This window comes from Aspergillus fumigatus, chromosome 1 (genome assembly GCF_000002655.1).
Source record: "Aspergillus fumigatus Af293 chromosome 1, whole genome shotgun sequence".
Lineage (NCBI taxonomy): Eukaryota > Fungi > Ascomycota > Eurotiomycetes > Eurotiales > Aspergillaceae > Aspergillus > Aspergillus fumigatus.
In genome coordinates, this window is record NC_007194.1 from 2,464,012 (window position 1) to 2,486,960 (window position 22,949).

General features: G+C 49.5%; 9 protein-coding genes across 9 annotated transcripts; 4 read left to right on the plus strand and 5 right to left on the minus strand.

Moving 5' to 3' along the window:
- Positions 1 to 1,540: 1,540 nt before the first annotated feature.
- AFUA_1G09540 (putative vacuolar transporter chaperon Vtc1) lies at positions 1,541 to 3,890 on the minus strand. The gene is made up of 2 exons (XM_747228.2): positions 3,557 to 3,890; positions 1,541 to 3,485 (listed from the first exon to the last, which is right to left on the minus strand). Exons 1-2 carry the CDS (start codon positions 3,588 to 3,590, stop codon positions 3,148 to 3,150), a joined length of 372 nt encoding a protein of 123 aa, XP_752321.1. The 5' UTR covers positions 3,591 to 3,890; the 3' UTR covers positions 1,541 to 3,147.
- Positions 3,891 to 4,214: 324 nt separating this feature from the next.
- Positions 4,215 to 5,292, plus strand: AFUA_1G09550 (dynein light chain Tctex-type family protein; the record flags this gene model as incomplete). Its single annotated transcript, XM_747229.2, has 4 exons — positions 4,215 to 4,325; positions 4,383 to 4,575; positions 4,691 to 4,920; positions 5,008 to 5,292. Exons 3-4 carry the CDS (start codon positions 4,774 to 4,776, stop codon positions 5,290 to 5,292), a joined length of 432 nt encoding a protein of 143 aa, XP_752322.1. The 5' UTR covers positions 4,215 to 4,325; positions 4,383 to 4,575; positions 4,691 to 4,773.
- Positions 5,293 to 5,887: 595 nt separating this feature from the next.
- AFUA_1G09560 (WD40 repeat domain-containing protein) lies at positions 5,888 to 7,499 on the minus strand (the record flags this gene model as incomplete). Its single annotated transcript, XM_077803885.1, has 4 exons — positions 7,282 to 7,499; positions 7,178 to 7,199; positions 6,611 to 7,106; positions 5,888 to 6,550 (listed from the first exon to the last, which is right to left on the minus strand). Exons 1-4 carry the CDS (start codon positions 7,301 to 7,303, stop codon positions 5,888 to 5,890), a joined length of 1,203 nt encoding a protein of 400 aa, XP_077660055.1. The 5' UTR covers positions 7,304 to 7,499.
- A 929-nt stretch (positions 7,500 to 8,428) lies between these two features.
- Positions 8,429 to 10,357, plus strand: AFUA_1G09570 (uncharacterized protein; the record flags this gene model as incomplete). The annotated part of the gene is made up of 1 exon (XM_747231.1): positions 8,429 to 10,357. One exon carries the CDS (start codon positions 8,429 to 8,431, stop codon positions 10,355 to 10,357), a length of 1,929 nt encoding a protein of 642 aa, XP_752324.1.
- Positions 10,358 to 11,191: 834 nt separating this feature from the next.
- Positions 11,192 to 12,788, minus strand: AFUA_1G09580 (SUR7/PalI family protein; the record flags this gene model as incomplete). The annotated part of the gene is made up of 2 exons (XM_747232.2): positions 11,830 to 12,788; positions 11,192 to 11,748 (listed from the first exon to the last, which is right to left on the minus strand). Exons 1-2 carry the CDS (start codon positions 12,233 to 12,235, stop codon positions 11,192 to 11,194), a joined length of 963 nt encoding a protein of 320 aa, XP_752325.1. The 5' UTR covers positions 12,236 to 12,788.
- A 716-nt stretch (positions 12,789 to 13,504) lies between these two features.
- Positions 13,505 to 15,553, plus strand: AFUA_1G09590 (PI-PLC domain-containing protein). Its single transcript, XM_747233.2, has 4 exons — positions 13,505 to 13,599; positions 13,723 to 14,364; positions 14,435 to 15,034; positions 15,101 to 15,553. Exons 2-4 carry the CDS (start codon positions 13,824 to 13,826, stop codon positions 15,319 to 15,321), a joined length of 1,362 nt encoding a protein of 453 aa, XP_752326.1. The 5' UTR covers positions 13,505 to 13,599; positions 13,723 to 13,823; the 3' UTR covers positions 15,322 to 15,553.
- Positions 15,554 to 15,929: 376 nt separating this feature from the next.
- Positions 15,930 to 16,762, plus strand: AFUA_1G09600 (peptide alpha-N-acetyltransferase complex A subunit ARD1; the record flags this gene model as incomplete). The annotated part of the gene is made up of 2 exons (XM_747234.1): positions 15,930 to 16,311; positions 16,380 to 16,762. The coding sequence occupies 2 exons, from the start codon at positions 15,930 to 15,932 to the stop codon at positions 16,760 to 16,762; spliced, it is 765 nt and encodes a 254-aa protein (XP_752327.1).
- Positions 16,763 to 17,067: 305 nt separating this feature from the next.
- Positions 17,068 to 19,194, minus strand: AFUA_1G09610 (uncharacterized protein; the record flags this gene model as incomplete). Its single annotated transcript, XM_747235.1, has 1 exon — positions 17,068 to 19,194. The coding sequence occupies one exon, from the start codon at positions 19,192 to 19,194 to the stop codon at positions 17,068 to 17,070; it is 2,127 nt and encodes a 708-aa protein (XP_752328.1).
- A 370-nt stretch (positions 19,195 to 19,564) lies between these two features.
- On the minus strand, positions 19,565 to 22,907 carry AFUA_1G09620 (COPI-interacting protein CEX1). Its single transcript, XM_747236.2, has 9 exons — positions 22,554 to 22,907; positions 22,357 to 22,494; positions 22,157 to 22,267; positions 21,940 to 22,086; positions 21,506 to 21,879; positions 21,150 to 21,444; positions 20,890 to 21,093; positions 20,659 to 20,831; positions 19,565 to 20,593 (listed from the first exon to the last, which is right to left on the minus strand). Exons 1-9 carry the CDS (start codon positions 22,674 to 22,676, stop codon positions 19,825 to 19,827), a joined length of 2,334 nt encoding a protein of 777 aa, XP_752329.1. The 5' UTR covers positions 22,677 to 22,907; the 3' UTR covers positions 19,565 to 19,824.
- Positions 22,908 to 22,949: the final 42 nt, after the last annotated feature.

Here is a 22,949-nt window from a genome sequence, read left to right on the forward strand (position 1 = left end):
GAAAGGAAGGAAGAAAGGGGAGAAACCGCAAGAATAATATTAGACTAAACAAGAATAGACAGAACAGAGCGTAAATTTGGTAGTCTGCTGCGCGTTGAGGCCATGCACCGGTGCAGGCGAACGCAATCTAGATAGATAAGAGGGAACAAGGTAAAAGGGTAAAAGTGAATGGTGGAGATGGGGGGACGGATGTTGCGGATTAAAGGGATAATAGGAATGATTTCTTGAATTTGGACGTCGATTGGCGTCTGCGACCGTCAGAGCTCAGAGCAGACAAGCAAGGGGGAAATCGGAAAGTGACACGGGAAACCAAGAGGAGAGCCCCGGGGGAATAGGGACAAAGAAGGATAATGATTTGGGTAATTATCAGAGATAAGAAACAAAAGGACCTGTCAAGGTTCTCAGCGACTCACATGCAAGACGAGAAGGGCAAGAAAACAGGCAGAAGGGGTAAGCTGAACTCAACCACGGCTTGAGATGAGGGAATACGGGGAATGATGACGCTGACGGATGGACAATGGATGGATGGGGTGGGTTGAGGGTGGCGTAATCTATGATTAATAATAACAACAAGAAGGATATAACATCAAGAGCAATAATAAGAAGAGGTATGAAACAAACAGCAACAGTTAACTGAGTAACCGCAGTGTATTGGAATTAGAACAGGGACCAGGAACAGACTCGAGCAACGGTCGGTTAGGTGACTTGGGCTGCAGCGCGACAAGAGTGTGACGAGAGTTCTGATGGTTTTTGATGGATAGATAGGCTGTCCAGGTACGGAATAGTTCCACTGACTGATGAGGGGAGAGTTTCAGAGAAGATGGGAAGTCCCAGACTATTTCATAGAGTTGTAATAGTTGAAGGCGGAGTCGTGCTTGGAGTGTGACAGAACGAGAAGGGAGATGGTTGTGTAGTCTAAGATCTGTTGGGCTTTCGGGAGAAGAGGGGGAGGACCCAGGAAATGCGATTGGGAAATTGAGAAAGGACATGGAGATCAGCTTGAGAAGCACAATACACAGGAGAGAGCTCCGTATGGAGCAATAGCGCGCGGAGCCTGGCTGGAGTTTCGTGATCAGTTAGACTAGGCAGTTACAGTTATCTAGTCGTCCTCTTAGCAGTCAATAATAATAAAAATAAACGTACCTCAGAAAACAGACTTCAACCTGAGACATTATTATTGCTAACGTACCCAGTGAAAGTACGGAAAAATTATTATTATTATTATTATCATTGTCATTACTATTGTTATTATCAAACTTGTCGCCCAATTTCTCAGTCATCCCATCTGGCCTTTTACTGACACCATCCTATACCTAGATGCGTCCTAGATAGATAACAGGAGGTTGACTTGTTCCACAGTTCCCCGATCAGGCTACAGCAGTCAGGAATAGTGACCTGTCAAATCAGATCACCTTTAGCCCGATTTAGAGAAACAGGATGCATCTTCTGTGGATCCTCTGATGTGATCCGAGGCCTGGACTGGCCCATATTATTCGGCGCTGCTGCGCGGTCCAGCTTGGCTTCGGCTTATGAACTGGTTAAAAAGTACGGATTCAGGTTTGCTTACAGGTGACTGTTACTGGATAACTATCAAGCTGTCGGATTTTGGAACAAAAGACTAGGCATTTGTGTACCTTTCCTTTACTGATATCATGAGACAGAACGTCTAACTGCCTCACCCAGGCATGGAGCAATGCGTATCCTTGGGAGGTTCCTTGGGGTAATGCACCGCCGCAATCACAACGAGTGAAATTGCCGCCATGTCTTACAGTCTTACAGCCTATCACAAATACCTTACTACCTAGGATCTGATTCCCCCTTTGCATGGGCTGACAATGACCATGGATGTATCCAATAAATTTGCTAGAGGCTCATTAGTTTGCCTTTGGACTCTATTAACCTGTCGACTGTATTAAAATACCTAAGAGGTCCATTGCCAGATTGAGGAAGATAAAAACTTAACATATTCAATTCAAATTCTCCAGAGACACAGATACTATGATCGTGTCTGTGAAAGACTCTGGAATGTCCTCAGTGACAAGATTATCTCATAAGCATATATCGATCTCCCGCATTACCATGATGTCTTTCCACCAGGTATCGCAGATCGGGCCGTTATAAGGGAAGCAAGACACCCAAAGGCAACCATACACTTCTCAGACGAGTGCTCGAGTATCTTGAATCCTCGAGCTGACTCCAAGCGACTCTATAGTCAAGAAATCGGTCTAATATCAAGCTTGCACCATGATTATGGATAGGCGATGAAGCCGGCGTCGTTGAAACTTCTCATCCCGCGTCTCCAACTGTCTACTATGTCCGACTGCTCCAGGCAGATTCGTCTGAATATCCGCAGTGCACAACCGGTATGTTATTAACAGAAGAAGTATTGAGGCTCAGCGGTGAGAACGAATGTTGCTCCATCATATCAGGCTATGTGCTCTAATCCTTCCACTCTACCGACCCCCGAACTCCGAACAGATTTTGCTTTAAATGGTCATCGATTCCAATTTCCACAAGCTAACTGCATGATCACCCTCAAAACGGAAAATACAGCCGGGGTCCTGGACGTTCTGGGAAACGATGCCACATATGCAGCGCGGACATAGCATGCTTGGAGGAGTCGCTACTGGATGACCAAGTACAAGACAATGGAACGACTAGCACGTAAGGGAATACAAATATAACTTGAACCTCGAGACATTACTTTGAAGAATACCCGGCGCAAACGAGCGAGAATCTTTATGACTTTGGACAAAGATTTTATGTAAGAGGCAATGTGACTTCATCCCAAGAGATCTGCCATGAGACCTGCCACTGAAGCCTCTACCATTCAGCGCACCCTCATTTGGAGTCCTTTGGTCGAAGCGGGCATAGAAGGCGAGATGGGATCCCCAAGTTGTACATAAATACATAAGGTGTAAAACTTAATACTAGACAAGGAAACCTATGAAAGAGCTGGCCCACAGCTCTTGGCACATAAGTAGAAGTCGTCATCGTTCAGTTTGCTTGAACTTTTGTTGCAGCGTTGTACAGTATACCAAGCGCGGAAGCATTGTTGTCTTATCAGTTGACCCAAAGTGGATGCGCTGTGGGGGCATTCACGGGCAGGCAAGGAAGATTGACCGGCACAAACCCGCAATGACATCTTCAGTCCACCTTCATACGGAGGATAAAGTTGACCACGACAGCCGCAAGAAGTGACAATGCCAGGACAGTGGGACCGTACCGGTCGTCAATTCCACTCTGCCCACGTTGCCGAATACTCTGCGCCCGCCAGTGAAATGTGAAAAGAGCGTATAACATGGCTGCCATTGCGATGATCGTGAACAATCCGGCGGAGATGCGACCGACGCGGTCGCCAAAGTTGAGCAGGCCAACGGCCAGTCCGCCCAGGATCACCGTGAAGTTGAGCCACGAGAGAAAGGTACGTTCATTGGCGAAGAAGACCTTGGGTTCGACCCGGGTTGGCAGGGCGATTCGCTTGCCTGTATTGACGGGTGATGGGTAAGTACTCGGCGGACCAAAAATGAGGACCAATTGCTACCATGACACATACCTGGAGCAGTCTGCAGTAGAGGTTGGCTCGACATGATCGGTCAATGTGAAAAAAAATAGCTAAAAAATGGGAGAATAAAGGCAGATGGGGGTGCCAGGAGAGCTACCGAGGAAGGATTCGACCAGGAAAAATGATAATGGTTGACAATACGCATGTACGTGATCACTGGTATGCTGCAGCTTATACGGTAGGATTCAAGTAGAAGAAAGAGAGTATTGGTAAAAGATGAAGTAACGCAGAGCCCGAAGGAAGCTATAATAATGGTCGCAAGCAGATATTATGGGCGCTGGTTGGACTGATGTAACTAAGGTAACTAGAAGGGCTGGACTGAGACTAATGGGGAGAAGTACTCCTCTCAGCAGCTGAAGCAGCCAAACGCTAACTTCAAAAAAGACTAGTGTGTGGCGCTGACGAACTTCTGCCCAATCCGACCGCCCAAGAGTCCCCACGTGCTCCATCTCTTTGCTGTCCTTTGATTGCCTGAGGCCTCGACATGGAAAAATCATTCTGCCGTGTCCTTGTGGCGGTGACGGTTTGAGATAAAGTAAAGGCTATGCTGGTTAAGGAATAGCTTGGCGCAATTCATTGTCCAATCATCAACCGCCAAGCCACACCCATGATGCCACAGACTCCGATGTTGTCTCGTCCCCCAAACATCCAAAGCAGAAACCACAGCGGCTGTGACCTCCTAACCTTTTCACTTCTCCCGTTTCCTGCTGTGCTATCCATATCTGGCTATCTAAATTCCCTGCATATCTTACCCCACCTGGTAAGCTTAAACTGGACCTGAATCCAGTCAATTGATTTGTTTGACTAGCTCCGACAGCGGTCTCATTCCCCCCGCAGTCGCACCTCGAGCATTCATCGTTACGCCGCATGCCCTCGACTTGCACCGCGGTTTATAGGTTCCCGAAGTGATATAACTGCTGACTATAGCGCTTTTAGCTGCCATATAACGATTGTGTACGCCTCCTACACGAATCTTATATACAATGGCTGTCGAGAAGGGACCCGTTTCTGTGCGTGACCGACTCTATCTTTCCTAGCAGCAGCATCTGCGACGCAAATTTGTCTTCCATTCGAGTATTACACTTTTAGTCGCTAATACTGACTGCCTTTTTCTCTGTCTTTTAGCCCATACCCATCCCGGAGCTCACCAAGATCGCTACAGATGTACGTTCTTCGCCTCTTCCACTCCGTCAATAGTAGCAATTGTGATGAATTGCATACCTTACGTTAGCGAAGATCTCAACTTGGGCATTATACTTGTACTGATAAGTCTATTCAAGGCTTGTGATTCGGCCCTGAAGAGCGCTGAAGGTTACGAGCACGCCAAGGTTGGCGAATGGAATTCCCAGATCATTGTGAGTATCAACCTGCGACAAATGATGTGCCTTCAGGCACATTGACTACCAAGAGCATGTCTGATTTATCGTCCTTTGATTTGATAGAACACTATCCTCAAGTCCCTCATTGCAGCAACCGCACCAGAGTCTCCCTCGACATCACCTCCATACCGGTTCACCGTCAACAGCACCATCGTTCAGCAAGGCTTGATCGATAAGTCTTCCGCAGCAGACGGGGCCGTCAGTAATGCCGGCAAGCGTGGCATGCACTCTGCCTCAGGCGCCTTTTGGGATGTCAACCGTGATGGAATGTGGACATTTAAGTACCCTGGGGCTGAAGAGCGGGGCCTCGATGTCATTGTCAGTGTGGCATGGTTTGCTCTGGGCTAGTCTCATTCAGATCAAGAAATCGATAAAATGAAAGCTCAACGTTTTGTTCTGATGTGACTGTCATTCCATCTTCATTATCTTCTACGACTGTGCCGTTGTGTTCGCATGCCTTCACCTGTTATATGTTCTCAGGCTTGATGCACAGGAACAATGTTGATTACGATATCCCTTAGTTCAAGATTTGGCGCTAGTTGTATCAGCACTTCAGGTGCCGAGACCTATAAAAGTTAGATCTCCAGCACACTAGGGTGGAAGAGGTCTTGGAGGAGGCAAGCAAAGAAATTAAAAAAAGGCTACAGCAGCGAATGCATTCAACCAATCGTGTCTTCAAATTCAATGCTATTGGAAAAACCTCCCGGTTTCATGAGTAGATAATGAAGAAGCCCGAGGATAAATCATTAGAATGGATAAGCTAAGGGTGACAATCGAACACCGTACGAAGCGGAAGTTAAATCTTTCCTTCTCCCGAGACCAGGCGCCATGCTAACCAAGGAACAAGTGAATCAACCGAAACAAAAGAAAGAAAAGATCATGAACATGGACATGTAGTATGACATGCGAATTCCGTAATTCCACTGGGCTACTCTACTCAACCTCAACGTGGTTCTGAATAGTCGTTCAATGCGACACATACCGCTCCGCGGTGATGCCCGCTGTATTGACGAATGATTTGACCCGAAGCCAGCTCCCACAGACGCGCATAGTGATCACTCGAAACGGTGACAAGATAGGCGGAATCTGCAGAGAATGCGCAATCCCACACCCAGCGCTGATGATTGGCTAATGTGGTCTCTAGAAAAGGCGTTCCTGTAGCCATATCCATGGGAGGCCCATCCGGTTGCACTGGGAAAGTCTGCTGCGGCTCCGGATTCGCAGGAGCATTACCTCTGATGTAGGTAATCGGGTTCAGCTCCCCGCTTCTTCCCAGGTCAGCGCCAACGTGAAGGTCCTGGACCTTGGGTGATGTCGGGGAGGCAACGGGATCTGTCGCTACAGGCTCTTTGGCTTCCGGCGCAGGCGATTCATTGCCAGTGGCTCTGGCCTTGGCTGCTGTTATCGCTGCCATCTTGGCCGGGGGGAAATCAGGATCGAGATTCCAGACCTTAGCGGTATGGTCGGCAGAGCAAGTCGCCAAATGCTTGACGTCAGGAGAAAGAAGAACCCGCGTGAGATAGTCTTTATGAGCTTGAAAGGTGCAGATTGGGACAATACGAGTCAATTCGGCGTCCTGGATCATGCGCCAGATGTAGACATTGCCCTAGAACCAAGTGCTAATTAGCCAACGACGCTAAAGAAGCACCAAGTTTCAGCGCCTTACCTTTTTATTCCCTGCACAGAGAAGAGAGCCATCGCTTGCGACGCTAACACTCTGCACAGCAACGTCCTCCTCAGGAATAAGTTGATGTGTGCAAACGCTCTCCCCCAGATCCCAAACCCTAACGATACCCGCTCGGTCGCCACTAATTAGCTCACCTTGATTGGGGTGAATCACCACGTCATTGACTGGAGATTTATGTGCGTAATTGCGCTGCAAGCTTCCAGTACGAGTGTCCCACACTTTCACCGTCCCGTCCTCAGAGCTGGTAACCATCCACTTCCCCTCACAATGGAATGCGACTCCTGTGATGTTGTTCGTGTGACCGTCAAATGTCATGACTGGATTCGGATTGGTTGACTTGATATCATAGAGCTTGACATTGTTGTGTCCCGCGGCCGCTAGGTAGCGCTTGTCAGGAGTGATGCAGAGACGATTGACTTGAGAGTCAGGATGCTGAATTGTCCGCGAACATATTCCTGAGAGGGCCTCCCAAAATCTATTTCCGACAGGTCAGCGCACAGTTCTCTGAAGATTTAGGTAGCACCAGAAAGCATTCGCTTCGCCTACCGAATTGTATGATCATAACCCGCTACGACACCCCATAACAACTACGTCAGTCATGCAACTTTGACGAAGAGTGAGATTGCGAAATCTTCCCAAGCCATACTTACCAGTACAAAGAATGACGCTCATTATGAGTAAGATACAACAATGAGAGACTCTAGATGCTTCAAGGATGCAGGATGATTGAGAATCCGCGTTGGGTCTTTGTGGGTGAGGGGAGAAAGTAAAGTATTGGGATGTCTGAGAGGTACGGAGTACTCCATACCTACCCAGGTACTCTTCCTGCCGGCCTATATCCACCTATTGCAATCCTGATTGGGGTTAGTGCGGCAGCTCATTGGGAGCACACGTGAGCGGTTGTCTAGGCGGTGAACAAGGCGGAACGCCATTATCAGATTTGGGCATAAGCAAGTGTTGTTTTGTTCCAGCTTCACTTTTACAACTCTTTCCAGCTCCATATTGTTGGATTCTCTTACAGGGTTCTCCATCATATTGGACCTATGCGAGGGACAGCGGCTCTGTTATCTTGCTTTTGCGTTGATAGAATTTTTCTTGCTCTTGTTTCCGTTCATTTCACTGACTCTGGCTCTCCTTGCTTGATCGTCAGAGTCTGATCTTGCTGAGTCGACTTCATAGAACCCGGACGCGGCTGATCGTTCTATCCCGAGGGCCTCCGGTTTTTTTTTTTTTTTTTTTTTCTCGTTTTCTACCAGAAGTACCTTGCATATCTCGCTAGATGGTCCTTGTCTTACCAGTCAGCTGTTGTGCGATTGAGCCGTACCCTCTGGCAGAGCCATCTGTGTTTAGCTGTGCTTACAGAAAGAGTGGCACAAGCCGCTGAACACACAGACTACAGCTACGCGGCGTGAGCGACGCACCCGGTCTCTGTTCAGCAGTAGCCTTCATCAGTTCTCATGTGGTACGGTGTTCTCTGTCCTCGCACTGTTCTTTTTGCTTTGCTCGCCACATCACTTACGCCTCGGCGACGTCAGTGCCTCGCAACTTCAATATCCGCCGCATGAAACCAACGGATAAGTTTTAAGCTTCCGCTCCAGCAGCTCATTCCTGCGGTATCTCGTGATACCCCGGTTTTGACTTCCCGGTTCTCTTAAACTTTCTGAGGTTGAGATGGAAGGAAGCGTGGTTGAAGGTATTTCTACCTCTCTCCCGACATGCCCTCTATTTTCGCAACCACATGACTCTCAAAGCCTTTTTGCTCCTGAGGGTCTACCAACTCCCCCATCTTACCATGACATGCATGTGAATGATCTGGGGCTTACACCTCCCCCTGGGTCACAGCTGCTACAACCTACCAATGCCACTGGACCGAAACCCTTGCATGACGAGCACGGGTCATCCAGCGGAGATGTGAGGATATCCATGGCCGGTCAGCCCACAGGGTCGAACCACGATCATCAGACGAGAGGCTCGCGGAAGGGCACGTCCGACGATCCGTCTCTGTTGAAACGGAGGCGTTCATCGAACCCCGAAGTTGGGCCATTTTTTCCTGATGGTCCTGCCGCCAGCCCAATCGGGTCGATTGAGGTTGCCGCAAATGCCGCAGCGCAGACCAGACTTCCGCAGCCCTTGAGCTCGAACAATACGCCAAATGCAGACAATCTGCTCTACGATCCTCTCTTTGGTCCGGACTTTATGCTGCCCAATTTCGACGCGAATCCTTCTTCTTTGAAACGAACCGCCGACGAAGCCTTGGCTGATGATTTCCAAGTGTGGCACAGGCCTGAAAAACGACTGATACCGGATTCACTACAATGCTCCAATGCTCCTTCTCTGGATGCAACACCGTCTCTCTCCTCTCCTGACACTATTCAGTTAGATCATTTTGAAACAGTGCCCAATACACCAGGCGGTATTGCAGACTCGCAATTACCCGCGCCTCCTTTTGACCCCTTTGGTTCTCTGTTTGAAGATCCTGCCTTCCATATTCCATCGGACCTATCGAAAATTGAGTATTCTTCTGAGAATAGACAAGCACCTCACTCTGCAGACGCGGAGCCTTCGTATGATGCGTCTTGTCCCCCGAGCTTCAATGTCCAGGTACAGGCTGCTGACCCTGTGACTTTCGATCATGAGACCGAGAGCGTATCACTTTCCACAAGTGAATTGACCAAGCGTCAGTTCTCTCTGGATACTCAAGATGTTCTTGCCAACGCAGACCGTGAAACTCTGCAGCGAGTTGACCATGTACCTGAATACACATCTCCATATCCGATGTACCATGGGCCTTTGGGCTATCTTCCCTCTGCTCCGGGAATTCACGTCAAGTGCATTCAGATCGCCAACGACCAAGTCAACGCCCGTTTTTCGCACCTCAAATACAAAGTCCAACAACTCAAATATGAAAGAGACAAATACAGGGATGCGTGGTCGAAATGGACAGCACTGGAAGCATCAACAGGGAAGCCAAGGGCACAGATACTCGAAGAGGAAAACGCGACGCTACGGCGCGTGTCCACCCAACACCAAAGAAGAGCGGAGCAGTACAAGCAAGAAATAGAGGTGTGGAAAGGCAGACTGCATGATCTCAGTGTTATATACAACAACCTCCTCTATGAGATACAGGTTCAGAAGAAAATTCCTGCAGTGGCCCCCATTCCGCGCGGGTACCGGCCCCGGTATCAGCCACAGGCTGCTACACATGTGCAATCTGTTGCACCCGGTCAGCAGCTTGCGAGCACTCCTTATATCCCCGTGCCTCATCAAAATTCGCCTCCCAGCAATTTTCCACCTAGTGGCATCACAACCGGATCAGTGCAACACCCCTCTCCGGCGGAGCCACTGCCAGAAACGATGACTATTGATCTTACTGACGAAGCGCCCAACGTCTCACCCAATCCATCTTCGATAGCTCCATCGAAGCCAATGCAGGAAAGCGGGGAGCTTCTTCAATCATTGCAGAAAAAGAAGTACAATTGGCTCGAAACAGCGAAATTAGGTTCCGCACAGCCTGTGGTAGCTCGAGCGGGACCTCGACCTCTGCCTCGCCCGGAATCCGCGCCTCGAGCTTCTCAACTGCCTCCCCCGCCACGCTCAAGTAGCAATCAGCAGCCCAGCATACCTCATCCCGTGACTCAGGCAGCAAGCAGTGTTAATCATGACGATGAGATAGATGTCGAGGACGATTTACTTCACGAGATGGAGGAGGAGCTGGCGCGAGGCTGAACAATTTTACATTTTAATACCCATGTTATTATCACAGTGACACTGCATATTTGGTCTTTTTGTCGAAGCGTTCATGCGATACACCATGTCCAACAGATCTTGGAGGGTCCTCATGCATAGCCCAGATCAGAGTTACATTTGCATATTGTAGACTAGTCAGCATTTGATGAATCAAAGGGAGACATCAGCACATCGTTGCTAGAATGATTCTGATCCGAAGTATAGTCTAATAATCTATCAACTCGGCTCAAAATACAGAGATATCTATGGGCGAAACAAAAAACGCCTTTTGGATCCGAAATCTAAGCAATCATACCAGTCGTTATGCGGTCGTGAAATTCATGAATGTCCAGCAGACAATAATCCCAAAATTGGTAACAACTCCAGAACCCAGAGGATAGATCACCATTTATATATCGCCTAAAGATGAGATATGGGCTTTGTGTGCTCGTAGAAATATTCCGTACCTGACGCTCTCGTTGTATCGGATAGTCCATCTCACCGTAGCTGACCAGGATGGCATACATAACGGCTCGAGATAATGATAATGGATAAGGTAAAAGGTTTCGTATATATATACATGGTATCGCGTCGATTATTTGACACTTGTTGGAGCATCTCACTTGCGGATTTGAAAGTTTGGGCCGAGAAATTGGTGCATAAACGGAATCCTCCCGGTGGAGGTGCTCTCTTTTTGTTCTGTCGCGTTGACTGACATAAGGGTCGAATCCGAGAGAGGATCTTTCCCAGAAAAGGTCATGAGAGAGACACAGGAGGAAGCGGCAAGGCTCCAATCCCGATGAAGAAATAAATAGTGAAGAGTAGTGTCCCAGTTCAACCTGTTACGGTCGTCGCAGGACTATGGGGGCTGCCCTTTTCGTTTATAGCTCCTCGTTCTGTCTTCTTGAGGGACTTGAGCTCTTTCCGAGCCTTGCGGCCGCCGCAACACGCAGCACAACATGAACCAAGCTCTAAGATGAAAGCCAGGAGATTGACTGCCGACGCAATCCACATGAACGCCATCATCCGGGACCCCAATTCAGCCCCTATGTTGAGATCGTATCCTGACGATGTGAAGACGTTCTTGAAGATGCTGAACATGACCGTGGCAACCACTGAGGCAACAATGGTGAAAAGAGCGGCGAGGAAAGTAAGAATGAGAAAAGGAAAGGCCCGAAGGAAAAGGAAGGTGCGCCGCCGGTGCGGAGGATGCAATTCGTTGACGCTAGGATCAGGCGAGATTGTCTGAGGAGGACGAGAGGAGACGGCAAATGGAGCGAGGAAGATCAGGATGAAATTCAGGACAGTGGCTGCGATGAAGAGACCAAACATCCAGTGAGAAGCGAGGCGAGCGATTTTAAGGGCATCGGTGATATCACTTGGGAGCGCAACTATGGGTGAGAGGAGGAGAAACCGAGGTTAACTTTGCAGATTCGATAAATAACGGTTTGAGATGGAGAGGGATGACCTACTGGTAGCTCCCGACAACAGCTCACTCAGGATGATCTTGACCGGGTTGAACCAATATAGGGTTTTTGGTTTGGAGCAACGGGTGATCCCAGAGTCCATATATCCTTCGCAGAAACCCCATAGTCCCACCTGATAGAAGTCATGAAGGCCGATAGTTCTGGCAATACTGTTTATGAGAACGGCGTTTGGGACGGACAAAGGAACGATGTTTGATAGATCGACTTTGAGAAAGTAGATCTGTCGGAGGACCGGTTTGTCGGAAACATTGCCAATGACAACCAGAAGCAAGAAAATCCAGGCTATCAGATAGAGTAAAGAGCGTATGGTCCGATGCCAGAGCACCGTCGACCTGGACCGGCCGTACACCGGCCGTTCTGATCGCCTCTGGAATGATGGTAGCTTTGCCATGGCATAAGTATAAGTTTGAGGAAGGCGGATCAAACGTGTGATTGCTGGGAGTCCTGAGGATCAGAATTGAGAAGAATATGTCGAAGCAATTCCCACACGGATGGGAATAATAATAAGAAGTATCTATAGGACTGTAGAAGCCCAATGATGACAGAGCTAGTCCAGGGACGTAGGAAGAATGACGTTACACATCGATAGAGACAGGAGATTAGTAGTCAATATGGAATGTCCGGATCCCCAGAAGGCAAGAAAACCAAGGAGAACCAGAATGATGCTGAATGAGAGATTGATTGTAAAGAGATACTGTGTGGTCTCTAGGAGAGAATAAGAATTGAGACTGAGACGGAGACGGAGACGGAACGATAGTAGATTTTCAGCGTCAATCCTGAGAGAAGGGAGCTTGACGGATGAAGAGCGTCAAGGCGAGCACAGAATAGGGAGTTGCCCACTTGAGACATCAATTTGCCATCAGTCTAGTCTAGTAGATCAATATCGGGCAGTTAAGCCAGGAAAGACTTGATGGATCGTACGTACTACGTCGTGACTCCATTAGGTTTCAAAGTGGGTAGGTAAAAAAAAACCATGAGGGAGGCTGTGGGTGGCTGTGGATATGTAAGGTAGCTACTCCGTAGATTGATTGAACCAATAAGACTATGAGATGCCACTGACTCCCTGTCTATCAAAATCCCTTTTTTCTGAGCTGAGAAACTCCACATTCGTCAGCGATCTTCAACTTCTCCATCAGTGATCAAAGTCAATTGGCCCAGCCTGGTGGTCACGCTATGCTATCATCATGGATCCATTGATCGCCTTAGTGAGAGGAGTAGTGATAATTCAGACCGTTTATCCTGGATGACTCCCGCATCTGAAATAGCTGGACAATCTCTTAAGCCTCTATGTTGGGCCTCTTTACTCTGTCAAAAATCTCAATATGTGGCTGTGACGGTCTGGACTGTTTCAGCAACATGACTCGGACACACAGGAAGAGTACTCCATAAGTACCCTTTTTCGATTGTAATTGTTAATTGGCCCTGAAATGCAATCCAACGTCATCGAGCTCCAAAACCCCCACTATATGGATCCTGTTTTTTAGTTGCCTAATGCAGAACCATCTATGATTGGATACTATTTCAATATACCCACTAAGAGCGCCACGATCTGCCTGGGATCAGCCACGGTTTGTCCAGCGGCTTGCAAGTGGGGCCTCGGAAATGCTCCTTTAGGCTTCAGATGTCTCATTTAGCTTTTTTTTCAAATTACGGATATCTAGTAGTCCCAGACATCTCTCGGTAAGGTAATGGTAGGGTAAGGCACCTAGACACTACGTCAAGCTCTGGAAGGTTGTTACAGGTGTGATACCTAAGGTAAACATACCTTACCATACCTCCAATCTCTCCCACTCACTCTCGTTCCCCTGTTGACCTCTCTCAAACCGTCGATTGACGGACCCTGGGGTTCGGACTCAGAAGGGCTCATCCACTTGGTAGGGACATACGAAGAGTAAATTGCACCTTCAACGCTGAGATAGAACGACCTTTACGATTGCAGTTTCCAACCTGTCCGAACTGCATCGTCCTTCGCAGCGACAATGCAGTGGCTAAGTTGTTGGCTGCCACTGTTGGTGGCAGCATCCATTCCTCGGACGCTGGCGGCACAAGATACCGATACCTCTGCTACTAGCACCACAACAGCGACAAATGCTCTCTTCACCATCACAGGAACAATCACAGACCATGTCAGCGATGCAACTTTGCCTACCGGCACTTATCTCTCCTATACCTCCACCCGCACTCTTTCCACCGACAGCGATGGCAAAGTCCTTTCCTCGATCGCTGTGACTAACGCGACCGCTGTCGGTAATTCGACCATTCATACCACTTCCACAGATACAATGACGAGATTGGTCGGCAATGCCACGGCAAATGCCACTATGACTGCGTCGGCGTCGGCTTCGACATCTCCCGTTGTCAACACTCAGCCTTGCAATGGCCATCCCGAATTCTGTGCTCGCAAGTACTCAAACATCACCATGGTGGCCGCTCATAACAGTCCCTTTGTCAAACCAGGCAATGCTGCTGCGAACCAAGAATTGGGGGTGGTCAGTCAGTTGAACGACGGTATCCGAATGCGTACGTACTCTTGAAGAACATCTCCTTTGCGAGAGACCAACTGCTAACCTGATACATGGGACCCGTGTAGTGCAATTCCAGACTCACTATGAAAACGGCACGATGTATCTCTGCCATACCAGTTGTGATCTACTCAACGTGGGCACCCTGACGGAATACCTCACCACGGTCACCCGATGGATAAGACAGCACCCGTACGACGTGGTCACCATCCTGATTGGGAACTACGACTATGCCGCACCGGGAAATTTCTCCAAGCCGATCGAGGACTCGGGCCTGTTAGATCTGGTCTATATGCCTCCGAAGATCCCCATGGCCCTGGACGACTGGCCGACCTTGTCAAACATGATCCTATCCGGGAAGAGAGCCGTCGTGTTTATGGACTATCAAGCCAACCAAACTGCTCTTCCGTGGCTTATGGACGAATTTTCCCAGATGTGGGAGACGCCTTTCTCGCCAACAGACCCGACTTTCCCCTGCACCGTTCAGCGTCCCCCCGGTCTCTCAAACGAGGATGCTTATAATCGCCTGTACATGGCCAACCACAATTTGAACGTCGAGGTCAACGTTGCCAATATCAATCTCCTCATCCCCAACACTGCGGAATTGAACCAGACGAATGCCGTGTCCGGACCGGGTAGCCTTGGATGGATGGCCGAGAACTGCACTAGTAAGCTCATATCATGCCCTGCAAGTCGCTATAAGGAAAGGATGTCCGCCTCTAACTTGTCAATAGCCATGTGGAATCGTCCCCCCAACTTCCTCCTCGTCGACTACTACAACTACGGCAATTTCAATGGCTCTGTTTTTGAAGTAGCAGCCCAGATGAACAACGTTACCTACAACGGCGAATGCTGTGGATCCACTTCTGCTGCTTTTAGCTTGATGCCGGCAGGGGCTCTGTGGAACGCGCTGTTAGTTGTTGCAAGTGTTCACTTGTTCGCCTCGATCTTCTAACTTGAGGTTTGGAGTTCTTTGTATTCACTGTCAGCACATAGACCACCGCTTTTCGTCTACTTGAGTGCGTCCGGAGTTGTGGGTTGCCATCTATGTTGAGCATTATCTTCCATGATGATATGATTGCATCGATATATTTGACATTGTACATTTGATTGTTCATATAGCATTCTCCTCTACAGAGCAGTATATTTAGGCATAGAAATAGAGATTGTTCTGCATCATGATTCTCAAGAATGATCAGACTGCCATATGGAACAACGGGTTGTTTGCACGTAGGTTTGAGTGAACTCCATATACATTCATCGGAACAATGTGGGTGCCAGTGTAATTGTTGAAATGGATCTGTTGATACATATCCACTGGCTGATCGAATAGGGTTTAGCGCGTTCAACCCACATGATTTCTGGTTCTCAGTCATCATTATCAGTCGTCCATTGTTCGAGCTCCGCACCTGTTCAAGCCCATTTTCCATTCCGTCAGTGGCCAGGCAGTCCCAACTGGCATCTATATAACTGCCAGATCGCTTGAAAATCGGCCACAGTACCAGGGGCCTCCCGTACACCACCAACATCCAAAAACCGCAGTAAACCAAGCCGAAATCAAAAATGGTTGACATCGTCCCCCTCTCGTCCTACCCCTCGTACATCGACCTCCTCCCCTCCATCCAAACCTGCAACATCACCAACCTTCCCGAAAACTACTTTCTGAAATACTACCTCTACCATGTCCTGACGTGGCCGCAACTGAGCTTCGTGGCTGTCGTGCGGCCCCGCAATGGCTACGCGAAGCACAAGGGCGGTGCCGCAGGCACATCAAGCACAGGCACCGCCGACCTCTCCGGGCAGTATCCCAAGGTGGTTGGGTACGTACTTGCAAAGATGGAGGAGGAGCCGACGGACGGAGTACAGCACGGGCATATCACGAGTTTGAGTGTGATGCGGACGCATCGCCGGTTGGGTATCGCCGAGAGATTGATGAGGATGAGTCGTATGTTTCCCCCCTTTTTTACGTTTCCATATTCCTGACTGACGGCATTTGATTGAATAAAAAAAAAGAACGCGCTATGGCTGAGTCCCATCGCGCCAGTTACGTTTCGCTGCATGTGCGTGTCTCCAACACTGCCGCCCTGCGTCTGTACCGGGATACCCTTGGCTTCAAGGTCGAGTCCGTCGAGAGCAAGTACTATGCGGATGGAGAGGATGCGTACGCCATGCGCCTGGACCTTACCGATCAATGGTTGGACTGGAAGGAAATTGAACGCAAGGACAGAGAGCGCGCTAAGAGTGACGAAAAGGACGCTGATGAGGGCGACGAGGTTGGAAGTTTGGGCAAGAAGGAAGAAAAGACCGTTCGCGTCAAGGTCGGACGGAGTTTGGGTGTCGGCGATTTGGTGGAGAGGAATGAGGCCAACCCTTCGCAACAAAGCGTCAGCTCGTAGAAAGGAGTCGTCATATATACCTCTGAGAGCCAGCCCTCTGGACAGTTTCGAATCCTGGGCAAACGTGCTCGATCTACAGAATATGCAGTGATAGATCCATCGAACAAGGGCTATTTAAAATGAGATCCGCGAGTATCAACATTGCAGACTAAAATATGTCCATGAGTATGTACTAAAAATGCCAAGTCATAACATCATAAGAGGATCCAGGTATACGAGGATCCTGTACCGGTCAAGTACCCTCTTGTAAAGGGTTGGAATTTCCATGTGCTTGTGGCGGTGACACCCGTCCAACCAGGCGGCCATCATGATGCATCGTTTGAGCCAGCGTCCTTGTCTTTCTTCGACGGAGAATTATTAGTTCCTCTCAACGCCTCGCCTTGTTTCTGCCCGTCTTTTTTTTCTTTTGTGTTCACCGGATCTACGTCTCCACGGTGACTGCCGCCGTCGAACCCGGTATCTGGGGTGTTTATTGAGCTAATCCCACTGGCCTCAGAACTCACAGATTGCTGTGATGACGCATGTGATGCGCGTGTGCGAACCATTGTCCCACTCCCATGGCTATTGCTCAGTTCTAGATTCTGCAGCTGCTGCTCCAGAGGAATTTCGGGGGGATGCTCGCTCTCCCTTGATGTTTGGCGGAACCGTCGTTCCTGACGCCAGCGGTTACGCTTGATCCGCCGTCGTTCCCGTTGTTCATCCTTGGCACGGCGGAACACATCCTTAAATGCTTTCTTGGTAGCTTTCACCTCCTCCTTCAGGGCACGCCTCTCAGCAAAGCTCCGCTGCTGCTCCTGCGGTGACTCCCACCGGCCCCAGCTGCCACGACAGTGCCCTGGCTGCCCATTCCTCCAATTGATTCTTCCAGAAATACGAGATTGGCGGCGGGAATCGCGCAACACATCGAGTTGACGCCGAAGACCAACTGCCGCTTCGTACAGCTCTCGGTCATGATGGTTATTAAGCGATTGAAGCTGCGCTCGAACGGTCGCCAAATCGGTTGAGCTAAGGTCAGACGTCGTCGATATTGAATCAATCGATGAAAAGGATGACTCAGATGAAACAGAGCTGACTGATGTTCTACGAGCAGGCTGGGTAGGCTGAGTGATCGGCGGAGCCACGGGTTGAGTTGACACCACATTGACTGGCGGGTAACCGTAGCCATGGGCGTAGAAGCCTTGCGCTTGCGGATTGTTCGTAGGATATTCCACACGGGGCGGGCTGGAGAAGCCGCCAAAAACGTCCTCGAGCTTTCGACTGTGAAGTCCGGCCTTCTCCTCTATCCAGCGTCCATGAGCCATGGCTTGCTCTTCGACCTGCCGTCCATAATGTTGCGCTTGCTCCGTAATGCGCTCACTGTACTTCTGCGCATGCGATGCCAGCGATGATAACCAGCTAAGAGGGCCACCTTTGGAGGTGCTCGAGTACTGGTACTGTGGCCCATACGGAGTATTGTTCCAGCCCCACGAGGGAGGCTGCTGATATTGTGAAGGCGGTTGAGGAGGGTAAGTATATGCATGAGGGGCAGGAGGAGGCGGAGGAGTATTAGGAACCATACCGGGGGGAAAGAAGGCAGGGGGAACATATGGCGGGTAGGGAGCAGGAGGCATCTGCGGAGGTGGGTACGGGAACATTCCAGGTGCGTATGTACCGCTTGCTGGTGGTGCTGTCGGTTGCCCTGCGACGGTTGGCAACATGCTCGCGGGGACTGACGAGGGACTTTCCCCAGCTTCTTGTGCATGCGTTGACCGGTTTGCCCGTGTTGCCCTAGTTGCGGCAGGGTAACAACGAGGACATAATGGAGAGACAGGCGCATTCTCCGATTCTGTCACATAAATGAATTCGATACGAGTTGCACGAGGCTCAAAAAAGCATTCGTTCCATTCCTCAATCACAGCTGCAATGCGCAGCCTGCGTTGCTCATCGGTCTCTTGAGGGCGATCTTTTCGATCCCTTTGTATTTCGGCTCTCAGCTGCCGAGGCAAGTGAGCTGACGATGCTGCAAGGCCCAGATGCGGAGGAAAGAGATATTTCAGAAACATGTCCCAGTCCTGCTGGGTAATCTCCGCCGTCCGAGGGCTCCAACACCGAGGACGCCGGGGAAAGTCTTTAGATTGGGTCCGAGGGTAGATGGTGAGAAGGTGCGAGAGAGTAGGCCGTTCCTCGCCAAAATTTGCCGGAGGTCGCTCTATGAAATAAGCCGTAGCGGATGCGAAGTTGGCTGGGAGGGCCAAAGAAGCCGCTGAGGAACCATCGATGGAAGCTGTGGAGCCATCTCTGGACCCAATATCGCTCAACGACGCTTCACCTCCGCGAAGACGCAGAAAGGTACGAGCTGTTTCTGCCGACCCATTGTTATTTCGGTTATTGACTGTCGGCGCGAGTAAGGGATCGACGGCGGAGTATGGAGGAGGAGCCTCGTCGGAATCCATCACAAGATTTGTCCAATGATTGTCAACCGCAAATGTTGGAAGGGACTCTACTGAGACAAGGAACAGTGGGCTGGTTAATGTTCAGGCATCGCGCATCTGACTGATTATCGGGAAAGTCCAAATCTCCCCGCACAGACAGTGATGCCCACACGGCCTGAGACCAGTGAGTACTGCGAAGGCAGCAGAATTAACGAAAGTCTGGCAAAGAAATCAGTCAGCTCCTTGTGCATGGTCCACACCTTACTATTCATTGATTGATTCCGCCTTCTAACTCACGAATGTACAAAAAATTTTTTGGTAATAGAAGCCCCATAAGCAGGACTCTGAAGATGAAGCCGAAGCTCACACCGAGTACTCCGTACAGCCCGAGAAAGCGGCGAAACAGAAAGACAACGTGTTGATCACGGGATCGGCAGCATGTGATTAATTGATAAGCATCATCCCATCATATCGATAAGGCAGGGCTCCTCAAATATACGGACAACGAAGACTCGGTGGGATTGGTAGTCCATCATCACGTTACAATATGTGCTTGGTATCTTAGCGCTATCTAATGCTCCATAACTCCATGGCTTGCAATGCGGAATATCCAAGAGAGACTTGACAGATCAACCAGTTGTATCTCTGGCATTAATCCCAGGCGTCACCCCAACCATCATCTTCGCCCTCATCCTTAGGCTTCGTATCAATTTTTTTGGTGGGAGCCACCACCGTCTTTGGTTTAGAAAGGTTGGTATGGCCGGAGTTTCGAGTACCGGTTGTGGTTGCGGCGGGCTTGCTCAAACCCTTGGGCAAGGGTTTCTTCGCTTTGGCCTTGGATTGTGCGGCTAACCACCCCGCAAAATCAGGCTCACCTCCATCGTCGAATGGAACAGTGGCGGACTTTGGCACTGGGGAGCTGGTGACAACTGGAGCACTGAACGGGTCGTCGTCTTTCAATCCATTCTCCTCCTCATCGTCATCAATAGCACCCCAAGCTTCGTAGACATCGTCCGTTCCATTCGCCGTTATGGAGGTTGAAACTGGCTGATCGGATAGAGATCGTCCAAGAGGTTGAGCTTCGGCACGTAATTCTTTCTTAGGTAGATCCAGCTGCGTGGGGTGTGATGATTGTGTGGGGCGAGGTACAGATACTGAGCGAGTTGCCTCCGTCTCGGCCAGTTTACTAGTTCCCGTACTTGGCTGTATCTCACCGTTCGCTGTCGCAAGTTTGTTGGTAAACGAGGAGATTGCCCACCCAGCCCAGGACTTATCATTTGATGTTCCGATTCGTGCAGCATCCTTAGGTGTTTCTGCGCTAGCAGTGGCTGTTATTGCCGTATCGGCCATTGAGCTGCTGAAATTGCGAATGCGCTGTAGATACAAGTCTAGAGTTTTGTTCGCTTGGTCTCTCACCAGCCTAGGATATTCGGTTAGGGCCAACAATCAGGGCCGGATAAAAGGGATTTAAGATCTAGGACTCACTTCTCTTTATCTAGCAAAGAGGGACAAATAGCGGGAAGAATCTTTCCTGCGCAATCCTCCTCGTTGAAAAACTCGATTGTTGCAGCCAGCGCAAGCAAACCTGCATTTCGGGCATGGACGAAGGGATCTCGCAGCGATCGGGTGAAGGCGGCAATGAGAACCTTTGACCGTGACTGCAGACGAGTTTAGTACTTCTCAGCGTGTCAGAATAAGTGGCCACTTTACACTTACACTTTGTCCGAGATGCTTCGCGATTTTACCCAAACAGATGGTCGTGTTGGTCCGAATACCTGGCTGTTCATCGTTTGCGGTTCGTGCGAGGAACTTCAGCAGTTCTCCATTAATAGTTCGATCACTGAGTTTATTGACGACAGATAACACAGCTTTAACAGTCTGTTCTCTAACAACAGGTGCCACGTCTGTGAATCCTGACGTCTACAAGATCAACGTCAGTCCCTGTCCGGGATAATGGAGTCTCCGCTCAAGCTCACCATCTGCGGAAAGATTTTGTCATTAACGATTTTCTGTGGTAGGTTGTCAATCATGAATGGTAGGTTGTCGAGTAGACAGACCCGAAGAGCCCTATCAGGGTTGCCGAACAAGCGGACAATGACAGGCGTTAACTTGGAGCTGTATTCATCTGGTGACAGTTTCGTCCCGATCTTCAAAATGGCAGTCAAGACCTTCGGACCACCACCCCCGAATTCGACTGACTTGAGCAACTCCGGTAGGACCTTCATCTTGAAGAATTCTTCGGGGAAATCTTCTGAAAGCTCATCAAGCTCGCTGGTACAGTCAGCTCACAGCACCTTACCGCAGCAAGATACGCGACGGGCTTTGGACATACCTGATAAACTCCTCCCTCTCAGCATCGTTCTTAAGGCCCAGGCTCTCTATGTCGTCCGCCAACCGGATCAACGGTGTCTGAAAGAAGCCACCGGACTTCTTCCCTTGCTCAACAAAATGCGCCGCGCTCAACCGCAGTTTAGGGTTGGCTGTGCAGAGACGCTTGTAGCTTTGATGCATGTTGGGTGGAATATTCGTCGTTTTGCCGACTTGGTCACCTCCCGCAAAACTGCCATTGAACACCTCGTATATCAGGATTCCGAGCCCATATGCATCAACTGCTGCCAAGGGATGTCTCTTGATTATATCCCAGCCGCCCTTGACAACTTCGGGCGGAGTGTACCGAGCCGCGTCTGGTACAAGGCTACCGTATGTCTGTATCTTTGTCAGCAGGCTCAAAGATCCTTCAGACTTGGCCAGCAGTGGTCAACTCACATATATCACTGCATTCTCATCGTTCATCGAACTCAAGATATCGAACCCCCCAAGCTTCCATTCGCCGCTCTCACTAGTGAATATTGAAGATGCCCTGATAATCCCATGAACGGAACAGGCATCTTCGTTGATGAATTTGAGGGTACACTATAGGAGCCAGGCAAAAGCACATTTCAGTAATTATATCAAGACACAGCTTTTGGATTCTGGCACTTACAGCCACCGTATACAGCCCCCATATTGATGTTTCCCTGTTCAGACTTCGGCGCTTGACATGCCAAGATAAAGGGACAACCCGCTCGGTCACGATATAGATGTTGGTATCTGTCTATGTGCTGTAAGTATTATGCGCTCCTAGTAAAAAAGGACCGTCTCGTATCATGTCCTGTGACGAGTGCGCCCAAGGATTCCTAGTACCTCGATAGTGTCCAGCACTTTTATTACCCCGGGATGTCTCAAGGTCCGCGATTTACGTACGGCATTTCTGGCCAACGGGGTGCGAGAACCATTTGAAGAGATATCGAAGGCGAATACGCTGCACAGGGAGCCGTCTTCCTTTGTAGACAACGCATTGTAAGTCAGCTGCAATCTCAGAGCCTCGGGAAGTATCATACCCGTTTGGTAGCATTATGAAGGGACCAGATAGAGTCCGAGAGGTCGACTCTGTCGCCCAGCGAATAAGGAAATGAGCTGCCTTTTGCGATCGCAGATGCGACGGCTGATTTGAGGAAGTCCATGGCCGAGACGGACTCAGTGTGTTTTGTTATATTAGGAGGATAAGTTGTTCGGATGGGCGCAGGAGCTTCAGTGCCGGGATGTCAAACGTTCCAAGTAAATGGTAATTGCTCAACTACTCCGTACCTCACAGCCCCTGTTGGTCCGACTCAAAGGTGGTAATCTGTTTGAAGAAAAAAAAAACACCCCGTCCTCGGAGTCTTGTAACTTCGTGAGAATGAGGGAGACACAGATCGATCATTTGGCCAGAATTGCCCTCAGTATACCCCGCCCCA